The 27,709-nt window shown below is 40.5% G+C and overlaps 3 protein-coding genes across 4 annotated transcripts; 1 reads left to right on the forward strand and 2 right to left on the reverse strand.

Annotated features, from left to right (window-relative positions):
* Positions 1-191: 191 nt before the first annotated feature.
* vamp7 (vesicle associated membrane protein 7) lies at positions 192-3,450 on the reverse strand. Of its 2 annotated transcripts, none has more exons than XM_085368658.1 (8): positions 3,333-3,450; positions 2,742-2,920; positions 2,499-2,556; positions 2,091-2,228; positions 1,843-1,933; positions 1,493-1,560; positions 1,253-1,345; positions 192-1,137 (listed from the first exon to the last, which is right to left on the reverse strand). In XM_085368658.1, exons 2-8 carry the CDS (start codon positions 2,885-2,887, stop codon positions 1,069-1,071), a joined length of 663 nt encoding a protein of 220 aa, XP_085224784.1. In that variant the 5' UTR covers positions 2,888-2,920; positions 3,333-3,450; the 3' UTR covers positions 192-1,068. The 2 variants fall into 2 exon arrangements, with proteins under 2 accessions (XP_085224784.1, XP_085224774.1); XM_085368648.1 differs by having other exon boundaries at positions 2,742-2,962.
* Positions 3,451-4,077: 627 nt separating this feature from the next.
* polr1d (RNA polymerase I and III subunit D) lies at positions 4,078-13,347 on the forward strand. Its single transcript, XM_085368671.1, has 5 exons — positions 4,078-4,141; positions 5,824-5,921; positions 6,334-6,410; positions 10,827-10,909; positions 13,033-13,347. The coding sequence occupies exons 1-5, from the start codon at positions 4,103-4,105 to the stop codon at positions 13,078-13,080; spliced, it is 345 nt and encodes a 114-aa protein (XP_085224797.1). The 5' UTR covers positions 4,078-4,102; the 3' UTR covers positions 13,081-13,347.
* Positions 13,348-17,969: 4,622 nt separating this feature from the next.
* LOC146638458 (endothelin receptor type B-like) lies at positions 17,970-26,446 on the reverse strand. Its single transcript, XM_085368683.1, has 8 exons — positions 25,994-26,446; positions 24,608-24,720; positions 24,318-24,522; positions 20,853-21,002; positions 20,416-20,549; positions 20,219-20,327; positions 20,059-20,131; positions 17,970-19,957 (listed from the first exon to the last, which is right to left on the reverse strand). The coding sequence occupies exons 1-8, from the start codon at positions 26,378-26,380 to the stop codon at positions 19,851-19,853; spliced, it is 1,278 nt and encodes a 425-aa protein (XP_085224809.1). The 5' UTR covers positions 26,381-26,446; the 3' UTR covers positions 17,970-19,850.
* Between the last annotated feature and the right edge of the window lie 1,263 nt (positions 26,447-27,709).

A 27,709-nucleotide genomic window follows, 5' to 3' on the forward strand; every position in this document is an offset into this window, starting at 1 on the left:
ACCGACGGTGAGTTGGTCATATTTCTCACATAATTAGTTGTAAAATAAAAATAAACGTATTCCGTGCATGTGCTATTTACCTAGGATCAATACACACCGACACATTCAGTTAGCCTTTTTAAAATGAATACATGTCACAACACCCTTTTGTCCTTTCCTGGTTTAGAGGCAAATCACTCAGTTCCATCAGAATGTATTTATTTTAAATGAGGATGTACAATTATTACATAATGATCATCAGCCATATGATGTCAGGAAGCAAATCTATGTACAACATAATATAAAAAAAAGTGCATTTTGTTAACAGAAAGAAAACTTGGGCACACTGAACCTCAAAGAGGGAGGTAAAAGGTGAAGGGAAGCCTCAACTCCACAGGCAGAAATCACACTTGCTTTAAAACAACCATTCTTCCTCAATCAAATGTACAATATTTATTTTTATGATCATACAGGGTATTTCACAACATTAACCTTAGAAGATACAACTGTGCTAAGTGATAAAACTTATCAGAAAGTCTGTATACTGCATCAGTTTAGTCAACAATGTGTTTAAAGTTCTTCAACAGAGGCCCATACACTACACCCTCGTGATACATTTAAAACATGTTACCCACATACTCTGTTGGCATCCAAGATTAAACAGGACACTCACAAATCAAACATTGCTACCTTTGTAGTTAAATCTATATGGATTAATTACACAGGCAGGTGCAGGACAGTATAGTAACTGATACATCAGCATGAGACAAGATGAATGCACCAGACTAACATAAGACAAGACCATTGTTCCACATCAGTTTTAGGCCACGTGGCTGCTGTCCATTAGTGTGGGTATGAGGTGGGACTCCAGGTCCAGAAGGCATATAAATGTGCACTGTCAAAGTCAGGGTGAGAAAGGAGGTGGGAGGAGGAGGAGCAAATAGTTTTCCAGCTCTTCTGAAGCCAAAGGAGTAAAAAGCAAGGAACGTGGTATTTTCTACTGTGTCCACTGGCAAGCAGAGTTAAACAGGCACTTCTCCCCTTTGTCCCTTTTCCTTCATCTCCCTCTCTTCTGTCCCCGCTCTCTTCTCATTGTTTGACACACGTGGGCCAGTTGAGACCTCCACAAGCAGCAGAGACAATAATGTAAATCACCACCTGAAAAAGAGCACAGACAGAGTTCACTTCCTTCACAACTGCTGCACTAAATAAGGCACAGAGAAGCCAAGCTCAATGCACTACTTGTTTTCATCATCTCGGTGTCTGTACTCACAAGGGCAACCAGCACAATGACTAGAGTCAGCTTGAGGTTCTTCATGCACATGGCTCGTGTAAGGTTACGGCTCGTGGTCTTAAATGTGACTGACTGAAGGAGGAGGAGGAAAAAAAATGTAATCAGTAACAATATCTGTTGTTTAATAGACTGCAGTTGCAGTATATACTTAATGACAAATGTTATGCATCAGAAAATAAGTAGAAGCAACAGAGCCTAATCAGTTGTAGTTAAACTCACTGCATCAACCAGGTTTTCTGTCTTGTCAATCAGCAGCTCCAGCTTTTCTCCTCTCTGAGCTACCAAGTCTGTAAAAACATGAATGCAAACAGTGAATTTAGTGTGAATACACATAATACAATACATATGAGTAATTCACTAAACACAGCACATCATGCATCGTAAGTGAGGTGGTCGCTCATGATATAACACTTCACTCATTTAAAGTCACACCACACACCAATCAAACATTACAGGTTTTATCTAACTTGGTTTATTAGAGTTTTAGTCAATGTTTTTCCATCTCAGAGCCTTGTTTGTTTATTTATTTATGAATAAATACAAAATGAGGAAATTAAAGAGATGCTCACCTATGTTGCGGACCATGATGCCCTTCAGGTCGTCCACTTGCATCTGAGTCTCAGTGACACGATCGGGTCCACGTGGATCTGAGTGGTGTTTCTGCAAAGAAAAGGAACACGTCACACTTCTTCACGTCTTCTTCCGTTTCTTTTTTTTTTTTTTTCTTCTTCTTCTTTTAAACCACAGAAATATTAGGACATCACAGTGCAGTAACAGGAAACGTTGCTTGGTACATTCAGGCTTTCATCATACACACCATTTGAGCTGCCAGTGTAGAGGAGAACTCGCTGTTCATGGCATAAGGTAGGGCTGTTTGTGCTCGTGAGCCATATGTTGTCTGGAAACGCTTCTTCACTTCACTGAGGAAGGTGAATGCACGTGACCTCTCAAAGTCCTTTAGAAGATGAGAGTCAAATAGATTTATAAGAAGTTGCATACAATAAATTGTGGCTGCCTCAAAACCCTATCTCATCTTTAGCAACAGCAGTAATGCTAGGTTTTCTACAATAACACAGGACATGTGTCCATTTCCTACAGTGGCTGGGTGGTTTATATTTATTTTTATACTAATTCAGGTTCTTAAAATACATTCATAACATCTACAAATGGTCTACTGCAAATCCAAACCCCGACAAAATCATATGACTGTCAAATATATACTCACGTCGTCCGTGATGCACAGGTATATGATTCTGTCATGGCAGATGTAATGAAACAGATAGCTAAAAATAAAGCAGAAGGGTTAATCATTAGATGAGAGGTGTTTTATACAGTAGGGCTGTTTTTCCTACAGTTTTTACAAGGAATGAACTCTGTGGTATTTTATCACATGACACCGCCGTAGGCATTGTCACTAACAGGATGTAAACTGCCAACTGGGGATGACACAGGCCGCACACGCCCTTACCTGCCATGGCTGTATGTCAGTTTGTTGTTCTCTGAGGGAATTTTAGCTAAAATCTGCTCAGTAACTTCCAGGAAGTTACCCCCACACCATGCATGCTTGGCAAGAATAGTGGTTCCTCGAGCCACCACAGCAAACAGGATTGCCATGGCAACAGCTGGGTTTTCACCTTTATTACCACCCTGGAGGTAGAAGGACAAGGAAGGCGAGTTGTTACTGCTGAGCTGGGGGGGGAAACACCCAAACGATAATGATTAGGGAAGAATAATTCTTGTGAAACAGCCAAAAATAGTTACAGATAACAGGAAGAAGGAAATAAAATGACATGTGAACAGGTGTAACTAAGAAATGCAAATACTACGATTAGAACGCCGTAGGACAATTCCCAATCATGAACAGGTTGTCATGCTAGAGTAAAATGTCAGCTAAAACTAGATGAACCAAAATTTGCGAAACAACAAGCTAGCTAACACTGTTGTTGACCATTAAACCTATATTAGCGTCAGAAAGGTAGTTAGCCACTTGACGCCATGTCGGTTGTTTTTAGCTACTGAGCTAACGTACGTAATAGTCACATAACATCATATTCAGTACCTGGATGTCTCAACGACGATTAAAGTGGCTCATTTAGCGCAAAATTCCCACATTTAAAGACGTTTCAGTTGCTAGTTTGCTAATCCTTTTCGAGTGACTTCTGCCTGCTTCGCAAATCGTCCACACAGGAAACACATTCAAGCGCGTGCTGGGGAGTGTAGTTCCTACCGCATTTCAGGCTCTATGTGCTTAACGTCGTTGTTTCCCTTTTGGAACTACATTTTTTTTTACCCCCAGTTACATATTACGTAGTTCCGTCGTCACGTCTTCGTATAAACAACTTGTTATAGAAGGGCCGCGAATTTTGCCCCTGTTACAGTCTTCCAGGCGACTTGAACGCTAGGATAACGCTTTCCCCTGCAGCTAGAGATGTGACAAAACTTACCATTGTTAATTGCTGAACAGGTTAGCTTTTATTAAAATAAATATTTATTAGGTAAGTATTAAAAATAACTATTTGTTTAAGTAAACATGTTATGTTATTAAGCATCCAGGCACAACAATAATATAAAATTTAAGCCATAATCACGCTGCAGAGTAGCCAAACGACGCGTTTGACAAATATTCTACCAACCACAGAGCTGCGTCACTTTAAATGAAAATTATCTGATAATTTGATCATTTATGGCTACAATCATACATATGTTACCAAAACATTGAGGTAAATTCCAGTCGTATTGAACTTTCCTTTGCCTGTCAAACTAGATTCAGGGCTAAAGAGCACAGAACTAAACCTTACTCTGTTGACGGATGCAGTGGGAAAGTGAAGCATGGCCGGGGAAGGAGAAAAGAAAGCAGTACTAGAAATGGTAAAAAGCGAAAATCGTGTGTGGTTTGATGGTGTGCGCGGTTGGATGGGTTCGTCTTTATTTTCTCCAGGTCGGATCGATTAACTAAAGAAGCAAATGACAGCGATTTGACCGCCTGTGTGCTCCTCACGTGGGTAGCTAGTGACTAGCAGTAAATAAACTTACACGGCGTTAATCTAACTTAAGTATACGCTAAAATCTGTCTTTTTGAAGCATTACCAGCACCGGAGACAAACAGTAATTTGGAACATGAGGGTACCTACTTGTTTAATTTAGATGCGGATTTGTCTCAGTCCACGGGTACCTAACAGTGTCTCCACTAGGGGGCAGTAGTTAAACAGTGTTCATGTCCTATGAAGATAAACGCCATAAGTATTTGGAAAGTGATGTATTTTTCTTAATTTTCCTACCTCAGATGATGTGAAATAAAGATGCCAATTAAGAATGAAATATGAAGCTTCAGGTTTAATTCAAGTGGGGGTTAAAAGTATTGCTTTAACTACCTTGGAAGGGGATAATATGATAAGAGGCGAAGTACCTCATCATCTTTGGTGAAGACAGTGTTGTTGCATGGGCATGTGTGGATGCCGGTATAACTGGATCATTGGTTTTTATTGATGATGTGAGTGCTGATAGAAGGAGCAGGATGTACTGTGAAGCGTACAGGGAGTACTCTCTGCTCAGATTCAGCCAAAGTGCTTTAGAACTGATAAGACGGTGCTTACAGTGCACCGTCTTATCCGCAGACGGAAAGGAATCCAAGAGTTTCCTAAAGCAAAGACATGAAATATTCCTGAATGGTCAAATCAGAGCTCAGCCCAGCAGAGCATGGTTTTCAGTTACTGATGAAGACAAAACTGAAAGCAGAGAGAGTCACAAACAAACGGCAGCTAAAGACTGCCGCAGTGAAGGCCTGCATGCCTTCGCAGCTGTAAAAATGTGGGTTGTCGTGTAAAAATGGCTGCAATTCTTTGATGGTTTTCCATAAAGAAAGCAAAAACTTGAAAATAATGAAGTTATTAAAAAAAAGACTCTTAAGAGCTAAAAAGTTCCGGCTTACTCTAAACAGCAAACTATTGTTTCTCCTGTTGAGAGTGGATATCCCTAACATGGTCAAGTCAGGCACTTTAAATACGCTCTAGCTGCTCCAGTGCAGATCTTCACTTTGTGAATGGTGGCCAATCAGATGAAGGCTGGCCTAAAAGAAGGAGGAATGGGGTAACATTGTGTGTTTTAGATGTTTGATAAAGTTTATGAGGCCTGAGTTTAAAAATAAGAACATTTACTGTGACCCAAACAAAGAGTCCAATGAGCAAAATATGGAGCTGGAAATGTGCACAGTAGGTCCACTTTTGTTGTTAAAACACTTGAATTAAAGCTCCAAGTCACATCTTGATTTTTCTTTTTCTCTTAGATTTCACATCCACTGTGCTGGCGTACAGAGGCAAAAAAATCAAATAAAATCATGTCCTTTCTCAAATACTCTTGGACCCAACTGTGCATGCAATCAGTGTCTGCTTCTATTTGCATCTGTAACTCTGTATGTTTTGAATATTTTGGAAGTGCATAATGAGCGTGAGCGGCTCGCCCACTCACTAATCTCAGAGGAGGAAGCTGGTGTAATGTTTCTCTTCCATGTTGGCTGTGCGATGTTTTAAGAATGGACTTTTTTTGCGTTCTAGGTCCAGGCCGACGGGGCAGATGAGGGCTGTGTGACTTTTGTGCTGCATGACGAGGACCATACATTAGGGAACTCCCTCAGATACATGATCATGAAGAAGTGAGCGTTTTTGTGTTGGTTTTTTCCCCCTTTGAACTCAGCATGGTCACCGTCGTGTTTTCTTTTTTTCTTTTTATATTTCAAATCGCTTCCCACACATGTGGCTTATTTGACATTCAAACTGAAGCTTGACGGCTGTTATCTGTAGTAAGACTCCAGCTAGAAGGGACTTTCCTTGCTTTCCAGCTCATAGACAATAATAAGATAATCATTTTATTTTATGACAGTGTTATCAAAAGGAAGCATGTGATTTCTCCTCTTCCCTGTTTTTGGGGCTCTCTTGTCATCCTGCCAGGAGAGGGTCTGCTAATCTAAAAAAATATAGTCATTACCAGTCTTTTTTTTTTTTAAGCAGAACTCTGAGAATGCTCGCAAACCTCAGCTTCATTTTCCCACTTTTCTCTTTTGCCAGCGCGGATGTGGAGTTTTGCGGCTACACCATCACCCATCCGTCAGAGAGCAAGATCAACTTTCGCATTCAGACACGAGGTGAGAGACGTCTCTGTTAATACACACGGCTCCGTATGGCTGTGTTTATTGGTAATAAAGGTTTTCAGGCAGCGTTGCAAGGTAAAAAGGCTGATCACGATATACTGCAAATAATAACACACGCACCCTAATTTTGAGAGCAATAATCACTTGCACCGTTGCCAAAAAAAAAAAATCTGTCATCCGCTTTCACAAAGGATAAGAGCAGCCCTGTCACATGAAAGGACTCGGCGAGACTGAGAAAACAGCTTGTTTTTGTTGTTGAACCAAGTTTCTGGTTGCCTGGAGGTTTCTTTTTTTTCCTTCACGGCTTCAATACAGCTAGACCCGATTACCTTCAAGGCACAAGGAGAAATAAAAAAATATTCCCCCTCTTTTTCACTGCGCTTTCGGGCATCAGATCGCCCTTTGAAATGATCTGTATTTATTTTGGTTGTTAAATTTCTCCACCAAGACCGCAATCACAACGCTGGATTGAGGTCATCTGTCAGTTGAGGGGGCCAGGAGGGCCGCAGCATTCTTTTCGTTTGTTTTTTAATGCCACATCTTTTTTTGGTTAATCGCTTAGATTATCAAAACAAGATAGTCAAGCGCAGCGACATAAAAAATTGACAGCTTGGTTTCAACAGCAGCCAACAAAAGCATATTCCGTTAACGATCAATGACACAACCCTGAATTGTTTCCTTTTTTTGTGCACTTGCACAGTTGCTCATGACGAACATTCATTTCCTATATCCCGGTTTTGTGTTGCTGTATATTTAGTTTAGCATAAGAAAAAGGGAAATATTCTTTTAACCAGGCCTCAGTTCAGTTTTTCCTTTGACTTTTTCAATCAGGTGTTCTATTCATGTTTTAATGTGATTTTATGTAAAGCTGTCCATGTATTAGTTCCCACTTTTACTATTTCTATTCCAGATTTTGGCAAACGTATACGGGGGGGAGTAATTATTAGGTCTCCAGCTGAATATACAAACTTTTTAACAAACAAATAAACTGTCTCTAATTTTATGGCAGCTTTATTTAAATGGAAAGAGACAGAATATCAACCAAACATCCAGAAAAGAATGCATTACATGAAAGTTGTGGGTTGATTTGCTGGTGTTCTGGCTGAGGGAGGGAGGTTCTAGGCCAGAATTTTATGGTACATAGCTTCGCCCTCTGGCCACTCATTGCAGTGAAGTCGTCCTGTACCTTTACCAGAAAAACAGCCCTAAATCATAGTTTTTCCACCTCCATGCTTGACTGTGCGGATGGTGTTCTTTGGGTCAAACTCAGCATTTCTCTTCTTTTAAAACACATCAGGTAGAGTTGGTGAAGCCAGAGAGTTAGATGTTTGTTTCATCTGAACGCAGGCGTTTCTCCCAAACCTTCTCTGAATCATTTAAATGTTCACTGGCAAACTTAAGACAGGCCTTCTTGAGCAGGGAGAGCTTGTGGGTGCTGCAAGATTTCAATCTGTGACTACATAGTGTGTTACCAGTGGTGTACTTGGGGTTTGTGATCCCAGCTGCCATAAGGTCATTGAGAAGCTTTAGTTTGGGGCTTATCCACCGTCTTTTTTTCCCTCACCCATGAGGTAAGATCTTGCACGGAGATTCAAACTGAGGGCGATTGATGGTCATTTTATATTCTCCATTTGTGAATAACTGCACCTTCTCACCAAGCTTGTTCTTGAGGAGGTTGCAATGGAAAAAATTGAAAATATATGTGTTTTATACACGTATTAAGATCAAGACGTCTGTAATTGATTGCAGCCAGAATTATGGCTGGGTTGTACCGAGTCAAATTAGGACTTGCAGCTAACCATTATTTTAGTAGCCGAGTATTCCTTTGATTAATCCATTTATTAATCAAAGGAATCAGATAAAAATAAATAAACATTTTTAAATGTTTTCTTTTGTATCTTTGAAGTCACATCCTACACATGTGGCTTATTTGACGTACAAAGGGTATGAGTGAAGCTTGACGGCTGTTATCTGTAGTAAGACTCTAACTGGAAGGGACTTTCCTCGCTTTCCAGCTCATAGATAATAATATGATAAACATTTTATTTTATGACAGTGTCATCAAAAGGAAGCATGTGATTTGTCTCTCTTTAAAACACAGGTGTTTTAATGGTAAATGGTCTGTATTTGTATAGCGCCTTACTAGTCCCTAAGGACCCCAAAGCGCTTTACACATCCAGTCATCCACCCATTCACACACACATTCACACACTGGTGATGGCAGCTACATTGTAGCCACAGCCACCCTGGGGCGCACTGACAGAGGCGAGGCTGCCGGACACTGGCGCCACCGGGCCCTCTGACCACCACCAGTAGGCAACGGGTGAAGTGTCTTGCCCAAGGACACAACGACCGAGACTGTCCGAGCTGGGGCTCAAACCGGCAACCTTTCGATTACAAGGCGAACTCCCAACTCTTGAGCCACGAACTGCTCATTGCTTTTAGTAGTTTAAGTGCGTACTATATCTGTCAAAAATTACACACTGGCTCTCGTAGATTAGCAGGAAGAGTTCTGACAGTGTTGTATCACCTGGATGAGCTAGATTTAGTTTGTGTGTGTGTCTGCATGTTTAAGTGTGCTGGTGAACAAGTGAGTACGTGTGACTGGAATGAGGACACGCGAGCATGTCAGCAGTCTCTGTGACAGCGTTTTAGGGCTTCAACGATTCATCGAGTAACTAGATTCTAAAAAAAACAACAACCCTGTTTTGTTTACTTCAATGCTTCGTTTAATGTGCAATTCTGTAACGATCACATGTCACAGTGTAAACACGAGCGTTTCACCGACTAAGAACAGATGACCAGTGATAAGAGCGCACATATCAATAAAAACTGTTGCACAAAGTTGTCCCTGTTTATTGTGGCGCCACAGAAGAGCACGGTGAAGAACGAAGAGGCAGAGCTGTTACCTAAATGCTGAGCTCAGGCGAAGTGAAAGTTGGCTCTTTTTAACGTATGAAACAGAAACGTTTGTTTCCGTGAAGAAAAGGGAACTTTGTAGCTGCTCCCATCCATGTTTTAAACATCAAACATCTACATTAAAGCCACAGAACTTACATTAAAATATGCAGATGAACTGTTAACTTGGTCTGATATGATGTTTAAATCGGGCAGGTTGCTGAAGGCAAGTATAATATACTTTTAGATTAATCTAATTCTACAAAATAATGTTACTAAAGCCCTGAAATAAATATGGTGTAGACTTTAGACTCAGTCCTGCTTGTTGCAGGTATTGCTGCCATATAAAATAGGATCGCTGTTGTGTTATCAATCTGTTTGTTGAAAAACTGCTATTTTCTTCACACAGGTGCTCCTATCTCCTACGTTTCTATTTAAGGTCTTTTTTTAATCATAGATGTGGGCGAAACACTCAGAACAGCCCAGATCAAAGACTTATTACACAAATCCATTTATAACATGGCTGTAATGTGTGTCTTCAGTATCTTCATTAAGATAAAACTACGATAAAATTAGAGACTGTTTATTTCTTTGGAAGTGAACAAACGTAATAATCCCAGCAGGTCATCAAATGATTATTTTCTCAACTGTGTGCAACTCTGAAACAAGCTTTTATTTTATTTTTTTAGCTCTTCTTCCTTTAAGGCACACCTACCTTTAGCTTTCTTCTGATTGGCCGGCCATTGCAAACAAAAGAATTAAACGAGGAGAGTTTTTTAAGCTCATAACAAGAGCTGTGCACCTGAGAAAACCTGTCAAAGACTCAGGAGCACAAAACAACTTTTGGCTTACAGCAATTGCTGGTACATACATGGACCTCATTATTTACAACAGGAGTATCCACCACTGTAAAAGTATATATAACAGGAAATAAGGAACAGCACAGTCAGTCCCCCATATGGTAAATATCCTACAAGGATCAGGTCATGTGACTGTGGGGGAAATGTCCAGGATTCCTTGGTTTTCTTTGGCCCTCGAGTAGTTCTCGCAAAGCTTCGAGGCGTGTTTGGGCTCGTTATTTCTGCAGCAGAATGAATCTTTCCCCATCGAGATGCCGACCAGAGCGCGTAGCGTGCCTACAAGCCATCGTCGGTGAGGGTGCAGTCAGTTCGTTGGCAGAGTTTCTCTGTAGCGCTCACGATGCATCGCTTGCAGGTGTGGCGTTTGTTTCGACACTTGAAATATCAAATTGAGCAAGACAAAACGATCCCACGTTGCAAATGTGGTTGATGCGTGCTTCTCATCTCTTAACAGCGCTGGTGACCCTTGTCAATAATAAATTTGTGTAGAGCGTCCGCTTTTGTGCTCATCATGGGCGCACGATGACTCACAGCGCTAAATGAAACCCAGAGACGAGTGGCTAACAGAGTGCCTACATCTTCTGCGGTTGTTTTTGCTCTGTTTGTGCTGTCGGTGGTGGTTTTCGTCAGAAGTATCTGCTATCTGCTTCAGGGGGAATTCCAGCCGCAGAGCCGCTGCGGAGAGGCCTGAACGAGCTCAGCGATGTTTGTCAACATGTTCTCAACACATTTCAGGTAAGCATGTGTGACTGTTCTGTACACAACATGTGTCTTACATAGAAAAATGACCCGGGGTGCGTTCCAGAAAACAGGTTTGATAAACTCTGAGAATCACCTTGAACTCTTTACTCTGAGACAGGAAAGTCTGAGTTTGTGGTTTCAGCACAGCTGGTCAGAATTGGTTTAATCAGCTCTAATTTAAGCGTGTGCGTGGGGAATGGGGGGAAAAAGCCACCATCAGTGGAGGGCAGATAACTTGTTTTCCCTATTGTGACGGCTCAAGTATAAATGCACGGTCCCTTTGGACCACAGCGATTATCTCGTAAAACACGAATGGAGATGTCATTCGACATGATCCAGTCAATCATCATTTACGCATCCTAAATTTCCCTTAATTGATGACAGAGCTGGAATCTTGCAGAAATCCCAGCCTACGGTCATGTCTGCATGTTATCTCCTGATTAACTAAATCAGCCACAGTGCCTTGAGAGCAATCTCCTTGCTAGCTTTATTAGTCTAATTTCATTATAAACAAGCATGCACCTGCCTATACTCATATGATTTCTGAAAATTGAACTTCTATCGACTTGTGATTCGAGCACATAAATGACTGAGGAATAAGTGCTTGAGGCCTCGTGTCATGAGCAGTAAATTCCACAGTTATGGAATCATTTCTTTTTTTCCATTTTGATGAGAGAGGAGGCTTCATGTCCAGCTCGATCTGGGTGGAGCTGCTCCTGCTACTATACACTGAAGCTGTCGCTGAATGTGCCTGCCAGTGATTGGTCAGAACACAGAGACCTAAATTATCCTCCTAGGACCTGGCGTCCACATATGTGGACATCACATTTTGGGTTATTTAGACCAAAATACTCAATTTTGCTCAACAAGGGCCTGATATCCACTTATGAGGACATTATACTGCTACTGTCCTATCGAAATTTTAAACGAATATCCTCATATGTGGATCTCATTTTTTTAGAAACAAAAATCAGGTAAAAAAAAAATCTGGCAATTCTTTGTTTTTACATTCATCTGGCCCCAATCAGCCCAAATATCAAAGAGAAATCAAAAATGCATGCCGTGGAAGAGTTTGGGTCTTGGGAGGTTAAACCATTAAAGGTAATTAGAGTGGACAGTACTGGACTGATAGGGCAGCGGTGCAGTGATTAGCGCTGTCCCCTCACAGCAGCGAGGTCCTGGGTCTGACCCCGCTGATAGTGAACTGGCTTTTCTTCGTGGAGTTTGCATGGGTTCCTCCAGAGTCCAAAAACATGCATATTAGGCCACTTAGGGATTCTAAATTTGTGTGAATGTCACTGTAAATTGTTCTTTATGTCTTCGTATTGGCTCTACAATAGCCTGCTAACCTGCCAGAGTCTACCCTACGTTTCAGGGTATAGCTGGGATAGGCTCCACTCCCTCCACAACCCTGCATTGGACAAAAGGTTGTGAAAATTGATGGATGGAAGCTGGTTATTGGTTGTTGAGCTGTGGAAGTTTCAGCTTGACCTTTTTGGCTACCTGTTGAAACAAATGCAGCAACACTGTCAACTTCATGCATGCTGAACACCAACTTGTCTGGTTTCCATGAGACTGGACAAGTTGAAGTTCTGAAAACGTGGTTGTTTTTTTTCTTTCCATTTGTTTTCATATGTTCTTTGTTCCTCCACACAACATAAAAGATTTACTAACGCCCACGCAAATTGGTTTTGGCGTTAAAAAATGCACAGTGGTATTTACAAAGAGAGCACAGATTGCACGTAAGAGGTGGGACCTCAAAGACTTTTATGAATGATCTCTGGGAGTTCCTTTATCACAGTGCAAAATATAGAGAGCAGAATATTCAAACCAAGCGTTAGCAGCTGCCAACAATTTCTTCCTACCCCAGGGTCTCTTCCCATTACAGGAGTCCTGCTAGAAGCTGACCTGGTGCTCTCATTTCTAAACTGGGGAAAGCAACAAGAAGCCAACCTGAATTTCCATGCACGTAACAGGACAGAGAAAGAAACCCTGGGCGTTCTAGCAAACAGTAATTTTAAGTGAAAGGACAGTCAGCTGACTTTAATTAAATGTGACACTCCCACATGCTGCCTGAAATCCACTTCTGACGTGGACGTTCTTTAAATTTGTTCCAGGCAAGAGTTAACGAGTTCAAAGAAAGACAAGAGCAACCCATGGAATGAACGGCGTTTGGCACGAGGGACAGCGAGGGAGTCGGAGACACCAGTTCTGCATCCACACCATGAAAATGAGTTACCTGGACATTTCTACTTTTTTTTTTCGTATTATTTAAATATACATACTAGGGAGCAGGAGGAATGGCAAGTTCTCCGATTCCTGAACACAGTCTGTATCAGTTTCAAACATCTGTGCAGCTTTTGTATTTGTAGTATTTTCAAATTGATTAATGATGATAAATGTGAATACGTTTTGTGTTTATCATTCCCTGAATGCTGGAATGATGATTGAAACAAATATAAAACATTAAACTCTTAAAGACTTTGTGTTTTCCTTTTTGCCATGGATTTCACATTATTATTTTTTTTTTTCCTTCATAGGGAGACGGTTTTCACGGATGTCCAGATCTAAATTTTGTTTTTCCCTAGATTGCTCTCATCTGTCCTTTGAAGCTGTGTTTGACGAATGTCCTTATTAGAAGAAGAATGTGGTGTGAAGGACTGCGCCCAGTGCCAAGAATACAGAGGGAAAATATGAGGGGAGTGAAGTGTGAATAACAAGGTTAAAGTTATTTGAGGTTAATCGCATCTCTTCATCAGTCACATGTTCAAGCAAGGCGCGCTCTTCGAGTATGGAAAAGAGTTTGAGGAAAAACAACAACCAGCTGAGAAACAAAGTGTGGAGTAACCTTGTTTCAGGACTGCAGGCATCGTGAGAATGAATTACAATTGTTAGATAATTGCTGTAAATGTCAAAATTTGTCACAAATTTGCCAACATAACCAAAGTACCACAAGTCACCAGAAAAGCATAGTAGGAAAAGGTGAAAAATAAATGAAAATACAATTTAAAGTTGAAACTTTATGGCATCCTTGACATTTTCCAAAGTTGTTTGGTGGCCCAGCGGCTTTGCTAGGCCGATTCTGGTCCCCAGCCTTATCTTTGGCAACCCTAATTTAAAGGGTTACTTTGGCAGGTAAAAGAAGTGAATTTTGTGTGTGGACTTTTCTTTAAAGTTCAAAATTAAGTTGAATCATCCTAGATCAGATGCACCAAAAAAATTTATTTCAGTCTCACCTGCTCACAAAATATTGTTAAAGCAGTATTGAGATTCGTCCATGTGATCTTGAGCAAACTGTGTACGTTCTTCTGGAGAGCAGCGCTCTGTCCTTGAAGCCGTTCCATGCACACGATTGCCGTTCGCCGTTCTCCTGATGGTGGAGTCATCAACACAAACATTAGCCAAGAAAGAGAGAGAGAGGCCTGCGACTGTTCCTTTGTGACCTTGATGACTGTAACATGGTTTGCTGTGGGAATGATCTTTGATTGTCAACCTCTCCTTCATAGTTGAACACCATCTGTCTGACTGATTGGACTTGTGGAGTCTGAATTGTTCTGGGATGGTTTTGTAACCTCTTACAGCTGCATGAGCATCAACACCAACTACGATCCACTCCCTCAAATGTGTTTTGTAAAGATCAGCCTTTGATAGATCCCTGTTCCAGTCATGTTGTTGTTGTTGTTCACTTAAAAACATCAAAAACCCACCATCCACGCCCGATTTTCATTCAATGAATTGATAACATGTGTCTCCTAATTTTACCTTTAAATTATCCACTAAATCAAGAAATTCTTAAACTTTTGCCCCATCCCATGTACAGTGGGGCAAAAAAGTATTTAGTCAGCCACCGATTGTGCAAGTTCCCCCACTTAAAATGATGACAGAGGTCAGTAATTTGCACCAGAGGTACACTTCAACTGTGAGAGACAGAATGTGAAAAAAAAATCCATGAATCCACATGGTAGGATTTGTAAAGAATTTATTCGTAAATCAGGGTGGAAAATAAATATTTGGTCAATAACAAAAATACAACTCAATACTTTGTAACATAACCTTTGTTGGCAATAACAGAGGTCAAACGTTTACTATAGGTCTTTACCAGGTTTGCACACACAGTAGCTGGTATTTTGGCCCATTCCTCCATGCAGATCTTCTCGAGAGCAGTGATGTTTTGGGGCTGTCGCCGAGCAACACGGACTTTCAACTCCCGCCACAGATTTTCTATGGGGTTGAGGTCTGGAGACTGGCTAGGCCACTCCAGGACTTTCAAATGCTTCTTACGGAGCCACTCCTTTGTTGCCCGGGCGGTGTGTTTTGGATCATTGTCATGTTGGAAGACCCAGCCTCGTTTCATCTTCAAAGTTCTCACTGATGGAAGGAGGTTTTGGCTCAAAATCTCACGATACATGGCCCCATTCATTCTGTCCTTAACACGGATCAGTCGTCCTGTCCCCTTGGCAGAAAAACAGCCCCATAGCATGATGTTTCCACCCCTATGCTTCACAGTAGGTATGGTGTTCTTGGGATGCAACTCAGTATTCTTCTTCCTCCAAACACGACGAGTTGAGTTTATACCAAAAAGTTCTACTTTGGTTTCATCTGACCACATGACATTCTCCCAATCCTCTGCTGTATCATCCATGTGCTCTCTGGCAAACTTCAGACGGGCCTGGACATGCACTGGCTTCAGCAGCGGAACACGTCTGGCACTGCGGGATTTGATTCCCTGCCGTTGTAGTGTGTTACTGATGGTGACCTTTGTTACTTTGGTCCCAGCTCTCTGCAGGTCATTCACCAGGTCCCCCCGTGTGGTTCTGGGATCTTTGCTCACCGTTCTCATGATCATTTTGACCCCACGGGATGAGATCTTGCGTGGAGCCCCAGACCGAGGGAGATTATCAGTGGTCTTGTATGTCTTCCATTTTCTGATGATTGCTCCCACAGTTGATTTTTTCACACCAAGCTGCTTGCCTATTGTAGATTCACTCTTCCCAGTCTGGTGCAGGTCTACAATACTTTTCCTGGTGTCCTTCGAAAGCTCTTTGGTCTTGGCCATGGCGGAGTTTGGAGTCTGACTGTTTGAGGCTGTGGACAGGTGTCTTTTATACAGATGATGAGTTCAAACAGGTGCCATTCATACAGGTAACGAGTGGGGGACAGAAAAGCTTCTTACAGAAGACGTTACAGGTCTGTGAGAGCCAGAGATTTTCCTTGTTTGAGGTAACCAAATACTTATTTTCCACCCTGATTTACGAATAAATTCTTTACAAATCCTACCATGTGGATTCATGGATTTTTCTTTCACATTCTGTCTCTCACAGTTGAAGTGTACCTCTGGTGCAAATTACTGACCTCTGTCATCATTTTAGGTGGGGGAACTTGCACAATCAGTGGCTGACTAAATACATTTTTGCCCCACTGTAGGTGTAATTTTGATTTTTTTTTTCCCTGAATTTCATGAAAATCTTTTAATCTTCAAGGTCATTTTTATGCAGAAATGTAGAAAGACAAGTGCTCAATAACCACTGTAACGTGGGATGACTAATAGAGAAATAATGCATTGATGCCACTGCTGTGGTTTTCAAAATGATTTAATTCGAAATCCCAGTTTAATGTGCCAGTCATGCACAAATGCAAAATACACCACGAAACTCATATAATGACAGAGAACCACATGAAACATGGTCACAAACTTTAAATACTGTTTACTTGGACATGTGGTTGTTGACAGCAGCACTGGGACACTGAAGCATTGCTATGAATATATAATTCTTTTAACAAACAATAATTTTGAGTGTTGATGTGGTTTTGTCAGCGTCACGAAGTTTAGAATTGAATAGAAGCAGGATGAAGTTCTAGCCCATACCATGTTTATGTAAAACATATTGGAACTCTCCAAAGTGTCTGGCGTAGGAGCTCAGAAAGTCCTATAAAGTGAATATTATTTTTCTAATCTTTAAATATTTGCCTTGAAGTCCTTGTAAACATGCCAATAGAGGATTTTATGCTTAAATTCTTTAATTAAGTTGTTCCAGGAATCCAGTGCAGCGCCGTCTCCGTTTGACCTCAGGACTCAGCTATGTTGTTTTGTGACAACAGCCAGTTTTGTGAGATTAAAGAGATCTGTAATGTGAACAGTTGTTAAAGATCTTTTTCTCACATTCTGTCTACAGTAAATCACCACAAGACCCGCTTCTTGGAATCAGCTTCTCTATTTGTCAGCAGTAAAGTCAAGACGTTTCACAAGTTGCCATTTTATGATCTGTGATATCAAATGCAAACCAAATGCAGCTTCTTCTAAGAAAAAGAAAGCATTATGTTTATAAAATCACATTTAAGCTTCTACAAGCTGTTATTGACAGAGAAGACGGGTTGTTTTGTTCACCGTTTTCTACTTTATGTAACATGTTGTATTGTGTCAATTTTTGATGGCATCTCTACTGACCTGTAATGACTCAAACAAAAACCCTCAAACAACACAAGTGCTATAAAATGATATTTATTACTGCATACTAATATAAATGTGATTTCAGACATAAGGGGATATAAACATTTAACTTGATCGTCCAGGTCAAATTACCGACGTGTCTCAGCTTGTTGGTCCCACTTACAAAGGAAACTTACAAAGTTGTACAATCACTTAGATGCAGCTGAAAGCAGGCTCAAAATGGCAAGAAATAGATTTTAATGAGTCACATACTGCATGATCAGCTGACTTGATTGATGTTGTGTCCAGGCGTTAAAATGATAAACATATTTCAGTGTGCTCTATTTCAGTCTTCCAAATGACGGCAAACACCTTGTCTGGATTCTCAGAATACGCACATTTCACGATTACTGAGAACAGTGAAAGCGTTTCTAACCACATCTTAGAAACACTGTACTGAAATTACGCTACATAAAATGGGTTCATCCTAGGCTTTTCTTTATCACTGGACTGAGTGTTATTAATATTGGCACTGTCCCATTTTCTTAAAATGAACTGTAACATGCAATTTTTTCTCCCCAAGTGACAATGTTGTGAATACAGAATAAATGTGTTCCTTCTGATGGGGAGTTTTTATATTAGATTTATATGTGATTATTAAGTGCTTGTATTCACTTTACTTTCAGCTACCTTTATCCTTCTCATTGTGAGATGACGTTAGATTAGATTAGATTTTTCTTCAAAAAGCGTTTTGTTTGTTTCTGTTGGCTGGCATACAAACAGAGACACAGCCATGGGGTAATTAACATGTAATGCACTTGCACATACACAAATGCTGGCAATGACATTGGTCAGTTACACAGGTGACTTTGCAGGCTCTACAAAGACTCACCACAGAAGTCTAGACAGACAAGTTCATGCAGCACGGCCCCTCCCCCCACTAGCAGCTGAACGCATCAACAGACTCTGCAAAGCATCTTAATTTATATCCTGTCTTTCTGAGGAAGTTTGAGAGGTCAGTAAAACTCCTGTTTCAAACACATTTAGTATTACTTAGTTAACACAAACATTAATCTGACTGGCATAAATGTTAGCATTAGCCATTTAACTGTTAGCAGCTAACCCACGTTAGTTGTCTGTTATCATTAAGCTAGCAGCTATGGCTAATAATGAAATATTAACGGTAATTTTGGAGCTAGGCAGCAGATTTTATCAGTCCTGCCTGTCTGTAAAGTTATTGGACTGTTAATTTAACACGAAGGCACAGTTGTTTTTGTAAAAAAACAGTTTCATTTCTCACTGGCAGCCTACCTCTTCAACTCTGTTCAGCAACAAAAACGTGGGACTAAGTCGACAGAAGCACAGAAAATGAACAGGGCTGTGGTTCAATCCTTTGCATGAACCAGCATTGTTCTAATATTTTAAAAGAAGTATGCCTATTTTGTCATTTTTTCATCTGCGGTGTTAGAAATAGCATCAGGTATTGAGTATTTTCCTGAGTGTCGGAATTCTAGTATCGCGAAAACCCTACTCAGGACATTACAGCCCAGCCCTGCTTCGACTGTCTGACCCTGGGAGACTAATTTACTGTTTAAAAAATAGATAATAATGATAATAAGAAGAATATGTGTGCTCCTGGTCACACTCCTCGTTCAAAGCTGCAAGCTCTTCCACTGCAATTTCCCGTTTGGTCTCTGGGTCTGAGCACCCAGCTGTCATTCCTAGTAACGATCCTCAACATAAAAGCTGAGTCTGTTTGAAACAAAAGTCGATGGTTGCTCTCTGCACAAGTTACAGGTCCATGATGCCTCATTTAAGTCATGTCTGACCTCAGCTTTTTATGGGCTGTGTTGTGGAACTTTTTAACCTTCCCTTGTTATGTGAGTTTTTAAATCATTCACTTACATACAGCTTAACCAGCAAATTTCTTTTTCCTTCCCAAAAGCTTTTACATGGCTCAGAAATGTATTACTTAAACAGCTCTCACAAAGCATTTTCAGACTAATTTCCAGCCACAGAAACATTACTGCTCTCCGATAGAGGTGAAATATTTGGCAATAATAACACGTGGACACCTCACGTCTTTAGGTAACACAAGCTCTCCGTGTGCTTTGTGTTGTTTTCTTAGAAAAATAGAAGCTACATTGTAAAATTACTAAGGGTCACAGTTTCCCTCTAGCTTTCCCCGTGAGGTAATAAAGCTTCAACAGGTAGTGTTTTTCAGTGCTTATTCATAGCTACACAAAGTACTAAGGATAAATATGATGGTAAGTTTGCACTCTATATGTAAATAATACTGTACATACATTTACATAGTGGTTTGAATAAACATTCTGTATAAATGCATTTTTAGTGTCACCGAGTTGTCCTCTAGAGAGGCCTCAGCGTAGGAATATGAACGTGTTTATGTAGCATCGGTTTCATCAAAGCTTTTGCATTTACTATTACAGCCTGAGGAGGCACACTTCCATTATTTCATCAGCATTTTGGGGTTGATCTTTGAGTCTTTCAGTCTGCGGCGAGTCCTGTAGAAGTGACTCCAGGTTCCCCTTCTGACTCTGATCTGAAGGCCAGTTTGTTGGCACTGAGACTGCTGTTTGTCCCTGATGGGAGCACTGGTGTGTACAGGAGGAGGTGTGCAATTAGTGTGTTTGCATTTATGAAGAGCTTGTGTATTTCTGACTGGAACGGGAGCTGGAGCGGTCTAGTCCGTTACCGTGGCATGAGCCCTTCCAGCGTCCTTGGTCATCCAGATGAGATGTTCTGTAACACCAGCAACACAGGCAAGACTACGAAACAGCAAAAAAATATATAAGGTTTAGACTTTTGACAAATAGGTTTTCTTGTAAAACCACATTTGTAATTTTATTGCATACCTGGAAACAGTTTTTAAACTTTTGGCTGACAAAGTAGAGGGCAATCGGGTTAATGCAGGAGTTTATGGAGGCCATGTTGATTCCAATGTAATCCATCACTAATAGGAAACTGACAGATAAAAAAGCCAAGGTTTACATGCAAGACTACAGGAAGGTTCAGAATGGAGAACAATCGCACTGGCTATCTACGTGCCTACCTGAGCAGCTCACAGCGGTCGGGGTCATCCTCCTCATAGATTGTTTTCTTCAGAATACGGCTGAGATGAAGGGGCAGCCAGCAGAAAGCAAAAATCAACACCAAGCAGAACACTGTCTTTGCTACTTCCCTCCTCTGCAGCACACACACACAAAGAAATCAGAGGAACAGTAAGGTGACCATACCCAGCTCTTGATCTAATCACAATTCACAGGTTACTGTAATGTGTGGTGTACAGAAAGAAAATTTTTGCTGTCATTGGTTAGCTGTATTTCACAAACTAATATAAAGATCCACTGTGCCAGTGAATTTAGTCATTAGTTTGAGTGACCAGTACTCTCTGAGAAGAAGTGATTCTTGTAAATTATAGCAGACATCGCCATTGCATAAGCTAATCAGTGTAATGGTTCCCAGCATGGCTGTCATCTGCATCTCTACCTGCTTCATGTGGTCATTGAGTGCGATGCGCATGCCTTTTTTGCGGCTGAGCATCTCACAGGACATGAGAGTGTAGAAGATTCCCGTGCAGACCAGAGGGAAACAGAAATAGAAGCCAAACAGCCACCAGTCCTTCGCTTCCTTGTAGAACTGGGAAAAAAACAAAACAAGGGTACTGGAAAAAATACATATCTATTTTTCAAGATAATGTCATGTTAAACCTGTAAGAGGCAGGTACAGTGCAACTTTGGTCTAAGTACATAAATCCATTTGTATCTCATTTGATCCACAAGTTTCCCAGAACTCTGCGTCATCAACATAATCACTGTTTTCCTGGCCTGTTGTACGTCTTTGGTGGATTAGCTGCGTCTTTGCTAATCTTTGCTTATATGGATAATGTTGATATTGTTGCTGATATTTCAGCTTGAATATTTACTTTGTTAAACCAACATAAAATTGTGTGTATTATATTTTACAGTACTGTGCAAAAGTCTTGAGCCACCCCTCTGTTTTTAAAAAAAAATTTTCCTAGGAAAAGTGGAAATAGGTGAAAACATACATGGAAATACAGCATACAAGGAAAAATACGAGTTTGTAAAATTGCAACAACCTTGAAAGCCAAAACATGACAGAGCCTCCACGGTGTTTTACAGATGCTGCAGACATTGAACTTTTACATACATGCTGATGATGACTTTCTTATTTCTTAAGGACATAATTTTCAGATACGATTCCTCTGACATAGATAATTGGATACATCTTTTTTTTAGGCCAGCCACTTCTTTTGCACCAAAACATGTTTTTGGGAAACACCTTGATGGTGCAGAATATTATTTTAATGCAAACATTATTTGGCTTCAAAAACTTTGCTGTGTTTTTCTGTTTTTTTCTTTTTTAATTCAGCTCAAGAAATGAGAACAAATAATGTGGTTTTTATGACAGGCTGCATTTAAAAAAGTGCCTAACGATACAATTTAAACTGTTTTTTTGCCAAGTTGACTGTTATGTGTAGACAACATTTACTCATCCCTCATAGATTAATGTTAAGCAGTTTAACAAATGAAAAAACAAAGGGAAAAAAAGATCCTCTAAAAATGTTTAGGCACAAGGACCGGACTAAAAATGTGTGATGATGCAGGCGATGTCCAAACTAAATAAAAACTTTGAAAGACCTTCAGAAAGCCTGGAGGACTTAAAAAAAATAACAGAAACTCTGGTTTCCTGGAGATTGTAAAGAAATGAGGAGTGGCTTATGACTAATAAACAGTACCTTGATTCATAGCAATAATCAGCTTAAATCTGACTATTGATCAAAGCTGACATTGTAGGTTTATAAGATAATTCAAATCCTGATGACACATTAAAAGCCAGCTTCCTGCTTTGTTTCCACTGAACTGTGTGGTTCCTTCCTTCAGATTTAAAAGAATCAAAATATCTTTGTGATTTTGATCCTGCTGCGTGGCTTTATCAATGAACTGTGAAAAAGTAATTTGACATGTTTTGCCTGCAGTGTGTTGTATTGCATTTCTTTGCTGTCACTAATAACTTACTGGCAGAGTGATAAAAGGAACCTGATTAAAGAAACACTCTAATTGTATCATTGCTGTCCAGGCGCTTTACTTTGAAGAGAACCATTCTGTTGACATTTGCACTCGAAAGTAACATCAGGTGCAAGCTGAATAGAATCCAAGGGGTTTATTCCCCCTCAGCCCAATCCTAACAGATCCAAATCAACATGCTGGATAACTTTGACCATGTGTTTGTGGGAAAGTTTAATAATCCCTATTAAACATTTTGAATTGATACATAACTCCTCTCTGCCAAACTGAAGTTGTTTAGATCATATATCTCAGAAAGATGTAAGTATCCAGCTGTTTGGAGTTTTTCCATGTTGCTGGTTTTCATATTTTCTCAGCTAAGGCGGAGGTTCAGACGGCAGACAAATTAAAGGAAAAATCTGAACCTTTGACCCGGCAGCATCAAACATTTTAGTCCTGACGGGAGAGGTCACTTCCTCTCTGATCAGCTGCAGCAGTTTCACCTATCTGCAGAGGGGTCGTCGTGTGATTTGATGAGTTTATAATAATGTGAATCACCAATGACGAGGCACACTGAAACTGTTCTAGAAGCACATGGTGGCCCATCGCCTAACTTAGATATTGTGTGTTGTTCTTCTTCTTTAAACTGCCACCCTGTCTGTAATTGTTGGCAGGATTATTCAAAGACTAACAAACTCGATTTTATGAACGTCGGTGCAAAAGGACAAAGGACATGGTGGAAAGAAGAAGCTATTTTAGTTTAGCGCAGATCCCGATCGCTTTCTTTAAAAAATTACAAAACAGAACAGTGGATTTTTTTCCACTTTTGGTGTAGACCACTGATGTAAGTGGGAATAATGTGCAGCTGCAAGTTAATGTAGCCCACGGGAGGCTTTAATAAGCGAACAGGAGTTCTGTGAGGTACATCCACAACGTTTCAAGAAGGTACCTACATCATTTTAAGCTCTTTCTGCTATAAATTAGGTTCAGCCTGGAATCTAACTCTTACCACATTCTTGCCAACAAATATTACACACGACTTCCCCGGGCAAACTGATGTTCTGTGATCAACACATGGAGCTGTGCTGACGCATTTCTTTGATTTACAACAGTTTAGTTTTTCTGTACTGAAGGCAAAATGCCTGAGACATGTTTTTGTTTCTACACTTCGTATTTCTCAGGCTGTTTATCATCTGTTTTGCGAACTCATGGTATAAATTATAATGTTATGACACCCTTAGTTTAGCATATCTCAAATTTATTCTGTTTATAGCAAAACACTAGTCACCTTTAATTTAATTCAGTTTTATTTATATAGCACCAAATCGCAATAATAGTTGTCTCAAGGCTCCTTATATTGTAAGATAAAGATCCTACAATAATACAGAGAAAACTATCCAACAATCACATGACCTCCTCTGAGCAAAGCACTTGGTGACAGTGGGGTGAAAAAACTCCCGTTAACAGGAAGAAACCTCCAGTAGAACCAGGCTCAGGGAGCCATCTGCAGTTACTGGCTGGGGGTGAGGGGAGGAAGAGCTTGTATGTTATTTATTGTGTTAAGTGTCCTGCATTTTAATGAGAATGTCATCATTGCCAGTTGTTAGCCCAGTGTTTAAGTGATTTTTAGAGAATGCTATCAAGCTGACAGCCCAAATTAACATGGTGGACAACGTGATCATGTTGCAGAAATAAGAGTATAGGCCAAAATGTAGAAGAGTTTAACAATATCTTGTTAATTTCTGTGCACAGTGATGAAAATTGGGAAACCGAAGGTAGCAAAGGACACCTTTTTGCAACAACTAACACCTTATGACCTTAATACATTTATATAAAAAGTACTTGTGCAGTTTTTCCACCTCATACTGGTGACCTCTACATTGTGATGCTGTAAATTTTGACTTGACTGTGACAATCTGGTGGTTACCTTCATAAAGCTTGTGGTCTGTTCTGGATGCAACAGGCAAACCCTCAGCTTGGTGCCTCTGTATGGTATCTCCAACATGTCGAATGCGAGCGCCTCGGGAACTGCCAGCACCACAGCAAGCAGCCAGATCAGTGTCACCTCCACAGCTTTCCACAGTGGGATTCCCATCCCTTTCACCCTGCTCCATGATGTCACTGCATGGTAGCTATAAACAGAGACATCCATTAGCTGCTTTTAATACTAACACTTGTCAGTGTCTATGTATGTGTGTGGAGTAGTGGTGTACTCACCGGTCAATACTGAGTGCGCACAAGCTGAGGACGGTGATTCCCACCGACGCTTTCTGGATGAACGGCATCAGCTTACAGACGTACACGCCAAATGGCCAGTCCTCGGCTAACAGCTGCAGGAAAAAGAGACGGAGAGGAGAGAGTTTTGTAAATGTAAGAAGTTCACCTGTGTAAACATGCGGGCAGACCTCTTTGAGGTCCATTTAGGGGTCCTTCTTTCCTCGTGTCTTCTTTCATTAATACAGCTTCTAATGCCAAAAGCAACAACAGCATGTTCCTCGTGACTGCCAAGTCCATCTCCCAGGGGCAATAAGTTCTGCTCAGGGTCAGGACAGCATGTGTAACAACAAATTATGGCCACACATCTGAATATCAGAAGGGACTTTATATTTTTCAGCTGCTCACAGCAATCTGTACTGTTCGCTAATCTATCAGAGGTTGTAAAGCCTTCGCACTCTAAATGTTTCTTCATTAAATCAAAAAGTTGAAATGCATCTTAATACTCCCACAAAAAAGTTTCAAATATTGTTTTTTGGTTTAATAAGCTCTTGCAGGCTGGGATTGTCTGGCTGCACTAAAATCTCTGACCATTGGATAGTGCAAGTGAATAAAGTCCTTTCTATGAAAATCCTAGCATAACACTTTACATCTGCCTTTTTATGGGTTTGACAATCCCTTGAAGTTTTAGGTAGACAAGTCTGCAACATCAAATCTTACAAAGCAATAAATAAACCTGATTTATTTATTCAATTCAATTCAATTTTATTTATATAGCGCCAAATCACAACAAAAGTTGCCTCAAGGCAACTTTTGATACAGAGATAGATACAGAGAAAAACCCAACAATCATATGACCCCCTATGAGCAAGCACTTTGGCGACAGTGGGAAGGAAAAACTCCCTTTTAACAGGAAGAAACCTCCGGCAGAAAAAATTACAATTATCAGGTTTACATTTTAGGCAATGTAAACTGCTTTAGCTTGAAGTAATACTAAAGTAAAATACTAGATGCATCCTCAGCTTTGGTAATAAACTGAATCAATATTAAGTTTCTACATATTGTGTAAGTCAGCTAAATTATTTAATGAAGACTTTGTCATGCGAAACTTTCACTTGTATTAACAGTGAATTGAATTTTATTCAAAGATATAACTGTGTGATTTTAACACAGCAAACAGTTTCTGAATTAGAGACCTGAGAGACAGAGATCACATTAAAGTGACAAACTCCAAAATGAAGCCACAAAAAACAACAGACAAACAGACTCATAGCTGGCAGAGGGGTAATCCAGCAACCAGTGGGTAATGTAGCTATGTCCATCTTTTATGTACAGTCGATGTTAAACTATGAGAAGAATCATAAAGACACATAGTATAAATCTGGTTACCTTGTACACATTGATGGGGATGGCGATGACAATATATAACAGGTCTCCCAGTGCCAAGCTGCCAATGAGTACATTGGGTCCATTCCTCATACATTTGTTCTTATATATGATCCTGAGCAGTGTTGAGTTGCCAATGATTCCCACGACAAAGATCAGGCAGGATATGATGGTGTTCACATATTTGAAGGCTTGCTTGATCTCCGTGGGGTTTATGCACATGGGGGGGTGCGAGCTCCGTGGTCGGCCCGGCTGCGAGGGTGGAAGAACAACTGATGCGTTGTTGTTGCCGGGTTCTAAAGCTTCAAGCCCACTTTGGGAGTCACGGACGAACCTGGAGGCTGCAGCCTCCGCAACCATCAGAAGACACAGCAGTGTGATGGCCCTCATCTTCACAGAAGCCTCACCCAAAGGTGCACAGAAGTAAGAAAACAAACACTTAAGGCACACACACGCATCCACCCACTGGGTCTTGCTCCACAGCTGGCAACGTCTGAGTCCAAGTTGTCCTGCAGAGAAAATAGTTCAACCATCAAAACAGAAAACTTGCTGCATGTGTGAAATGAAGACAAGCCTTCCAGAATGCATGCTGAGATGAAAACCAGCAACGATGGTGAGTTCACCGCTTTGGCCTAAAGTATTTCTAACAAATGTTAGATTCTCAGGGCGCATAAAAAGATATTTATGGTTTGAAGAGGATGACTTTTGATTCATCTAGAACGCCAAAAGCACGTCTGTGTTTTTGTTTACCCTATAAAATATGTACTTGTTGCTGATCCTGTGATTTTTCAACTTGGGGTTCACATTTACAGTTCTGTACCAAATAATTATAAAAATAACTACTGAATGGATTATTAAAAAGTTTATTACATATAATAATGCCCCTCTGAGCATGACCAACATCACCAGGTGCAAATTTAAATTTCTCCTGTGCTTTGGTTTATGGTGAAAATTCTTTTTTTGAAGAAATTAAAAAAAAGAAACCAGTTTAACAATCTCAGCGACCCCTGCAGTATGTTCATGGATCAACTAAGAGCAAAATCATCCCCACACCATTGAGCCAGCCTATTGTCGCTCGATCCAGTAATTATAAAACAAAGCAAACATTTCAAGCACAATCCTGAGTAAGCAATTTGCTCTTGAATCAACAGGCGTCACAATATATTTAACTGAGTACATGTGCACGTATATTAAACACATCATCAAAGCAGCGTTTTTATGCGATGAAAAAGAAGCTGTAAAATAAAGGCTGGTGAACAAAGGGAGCAGGAGGGATGAAATATTGATGAAAACAGTGTTTGTGTGTCCCGTGCGCTCTAACATTGATTCTTTCTTTCACTCATAGAGGACTCTAACTTGGCTATGAGCCCTCTCAAGAATCATGCCCCCCCCACCACACACACACCCTCAGAATGGCCTGGAGCATGGAGGGATAAATGGGCTGATTGACGAATACAACCGCGTCTATAGAGACATGCTATCGGGGTGAAGACGTACACACACGCTCACACACCACACAGACACACTCACACACACATGGGTACAATCTTCATCTTGGCGCAGATGAGCAAACCTCTTTGACATGATGGTTTGGAAAGGCAACAATTTGCGGACACACAGGGTTACTTTTAAATAATCATGTCAGAATACACTTGCATTTGCAAAATTTAATGCAGTTGCACTAAAAGAAGCAACATACGCTTGAGCGCATGCACACAC

The sequence above is a fragment of the Diplotaxodon limnothrissa genome, linkage group LG2, assembly GCF_057381915.1.
Source record: "Diplotaxodon limnothrissa isolate DT_005_m linkage group LG2, D_limnothrissa_male_GT1.1, whole genome shotgun sequence".
Classification (NCBI taxonomy): domain Eukaryota; kingdom Metazoa; phylum Chordata; class Actinopteri; order Cichliformes; family Cichlidae; genus Diplotaxodon; species Diplotaxodon limnothrissa.

Excerpts from the sequence above, each read along its gene's own strand:
- vamp7 (XM_085368658.1), bottom strand. The coding sequence starts at position 2,887 with ATGGCAATCCTGTTTGCTGTGGTGGCTCGAGGAACCACTATTCTTGCC. Across the intron at positions 1,561-1,842 it reads CATCATGGTCCGCAACATAG|ACTTGGTAGCTCAGAGAGGA; the intron begins GTGAGCATCTCT and ends ATGTTTTTACAG. Across the intron at positions 1,138-1,252 it reads TCATTGTGCTGGTTGCCCTT|GTGGTGATTTACATTATTGT; the intron begins GTGAGTACAGAC and ends GCTCTTTTTCAG.
- polr1d (XM_085368671.1), top strand. The coding sequence starts at position 4,103 with ATGGCCGGGGAAGGAGAAAAGAAAGCAGTACTAGAAATG. Across the intron at positions 5,922-6,333 it reads AGATACATGATCATGAAGAA|CGCGGATGTGGAGTTTTGCG; the intron begins GTGAGCGTTTTT and ends CTCTTTTGCCAG. Across the intron at positions 6,411-10,826 it reads CTTTCGCATTCAGACACGAG|GGGGAATTCCAGCCGCAGAG; the intron begins GTGAGAGACGTC and ends TATCTGCTTCAG.
- LOC146638458 (XM_085368683.1), bottom strand. The coding sequence starts at position 26,380 with ATGAGGGCCATCACACTGCTGTGTCTTCTGATGGTTGCGGAGGCTGCA. Across the intron at positions 20,550-20,852 it reads TCAATGACCACATGAAGCAG|AGGAGGGAAGTAGCAAAGAC; the intron begins GTAGAGATGCAG and ends TGTGTGCTGCAG. Across the intron at positions 20,328-20,415 it reads GACCGCTGTGAGCTGCTCAG|TTTCCTATTAGTGATGGATT; the intron begins GTAGGCACGTAG and ends TTTATCTGTCAG.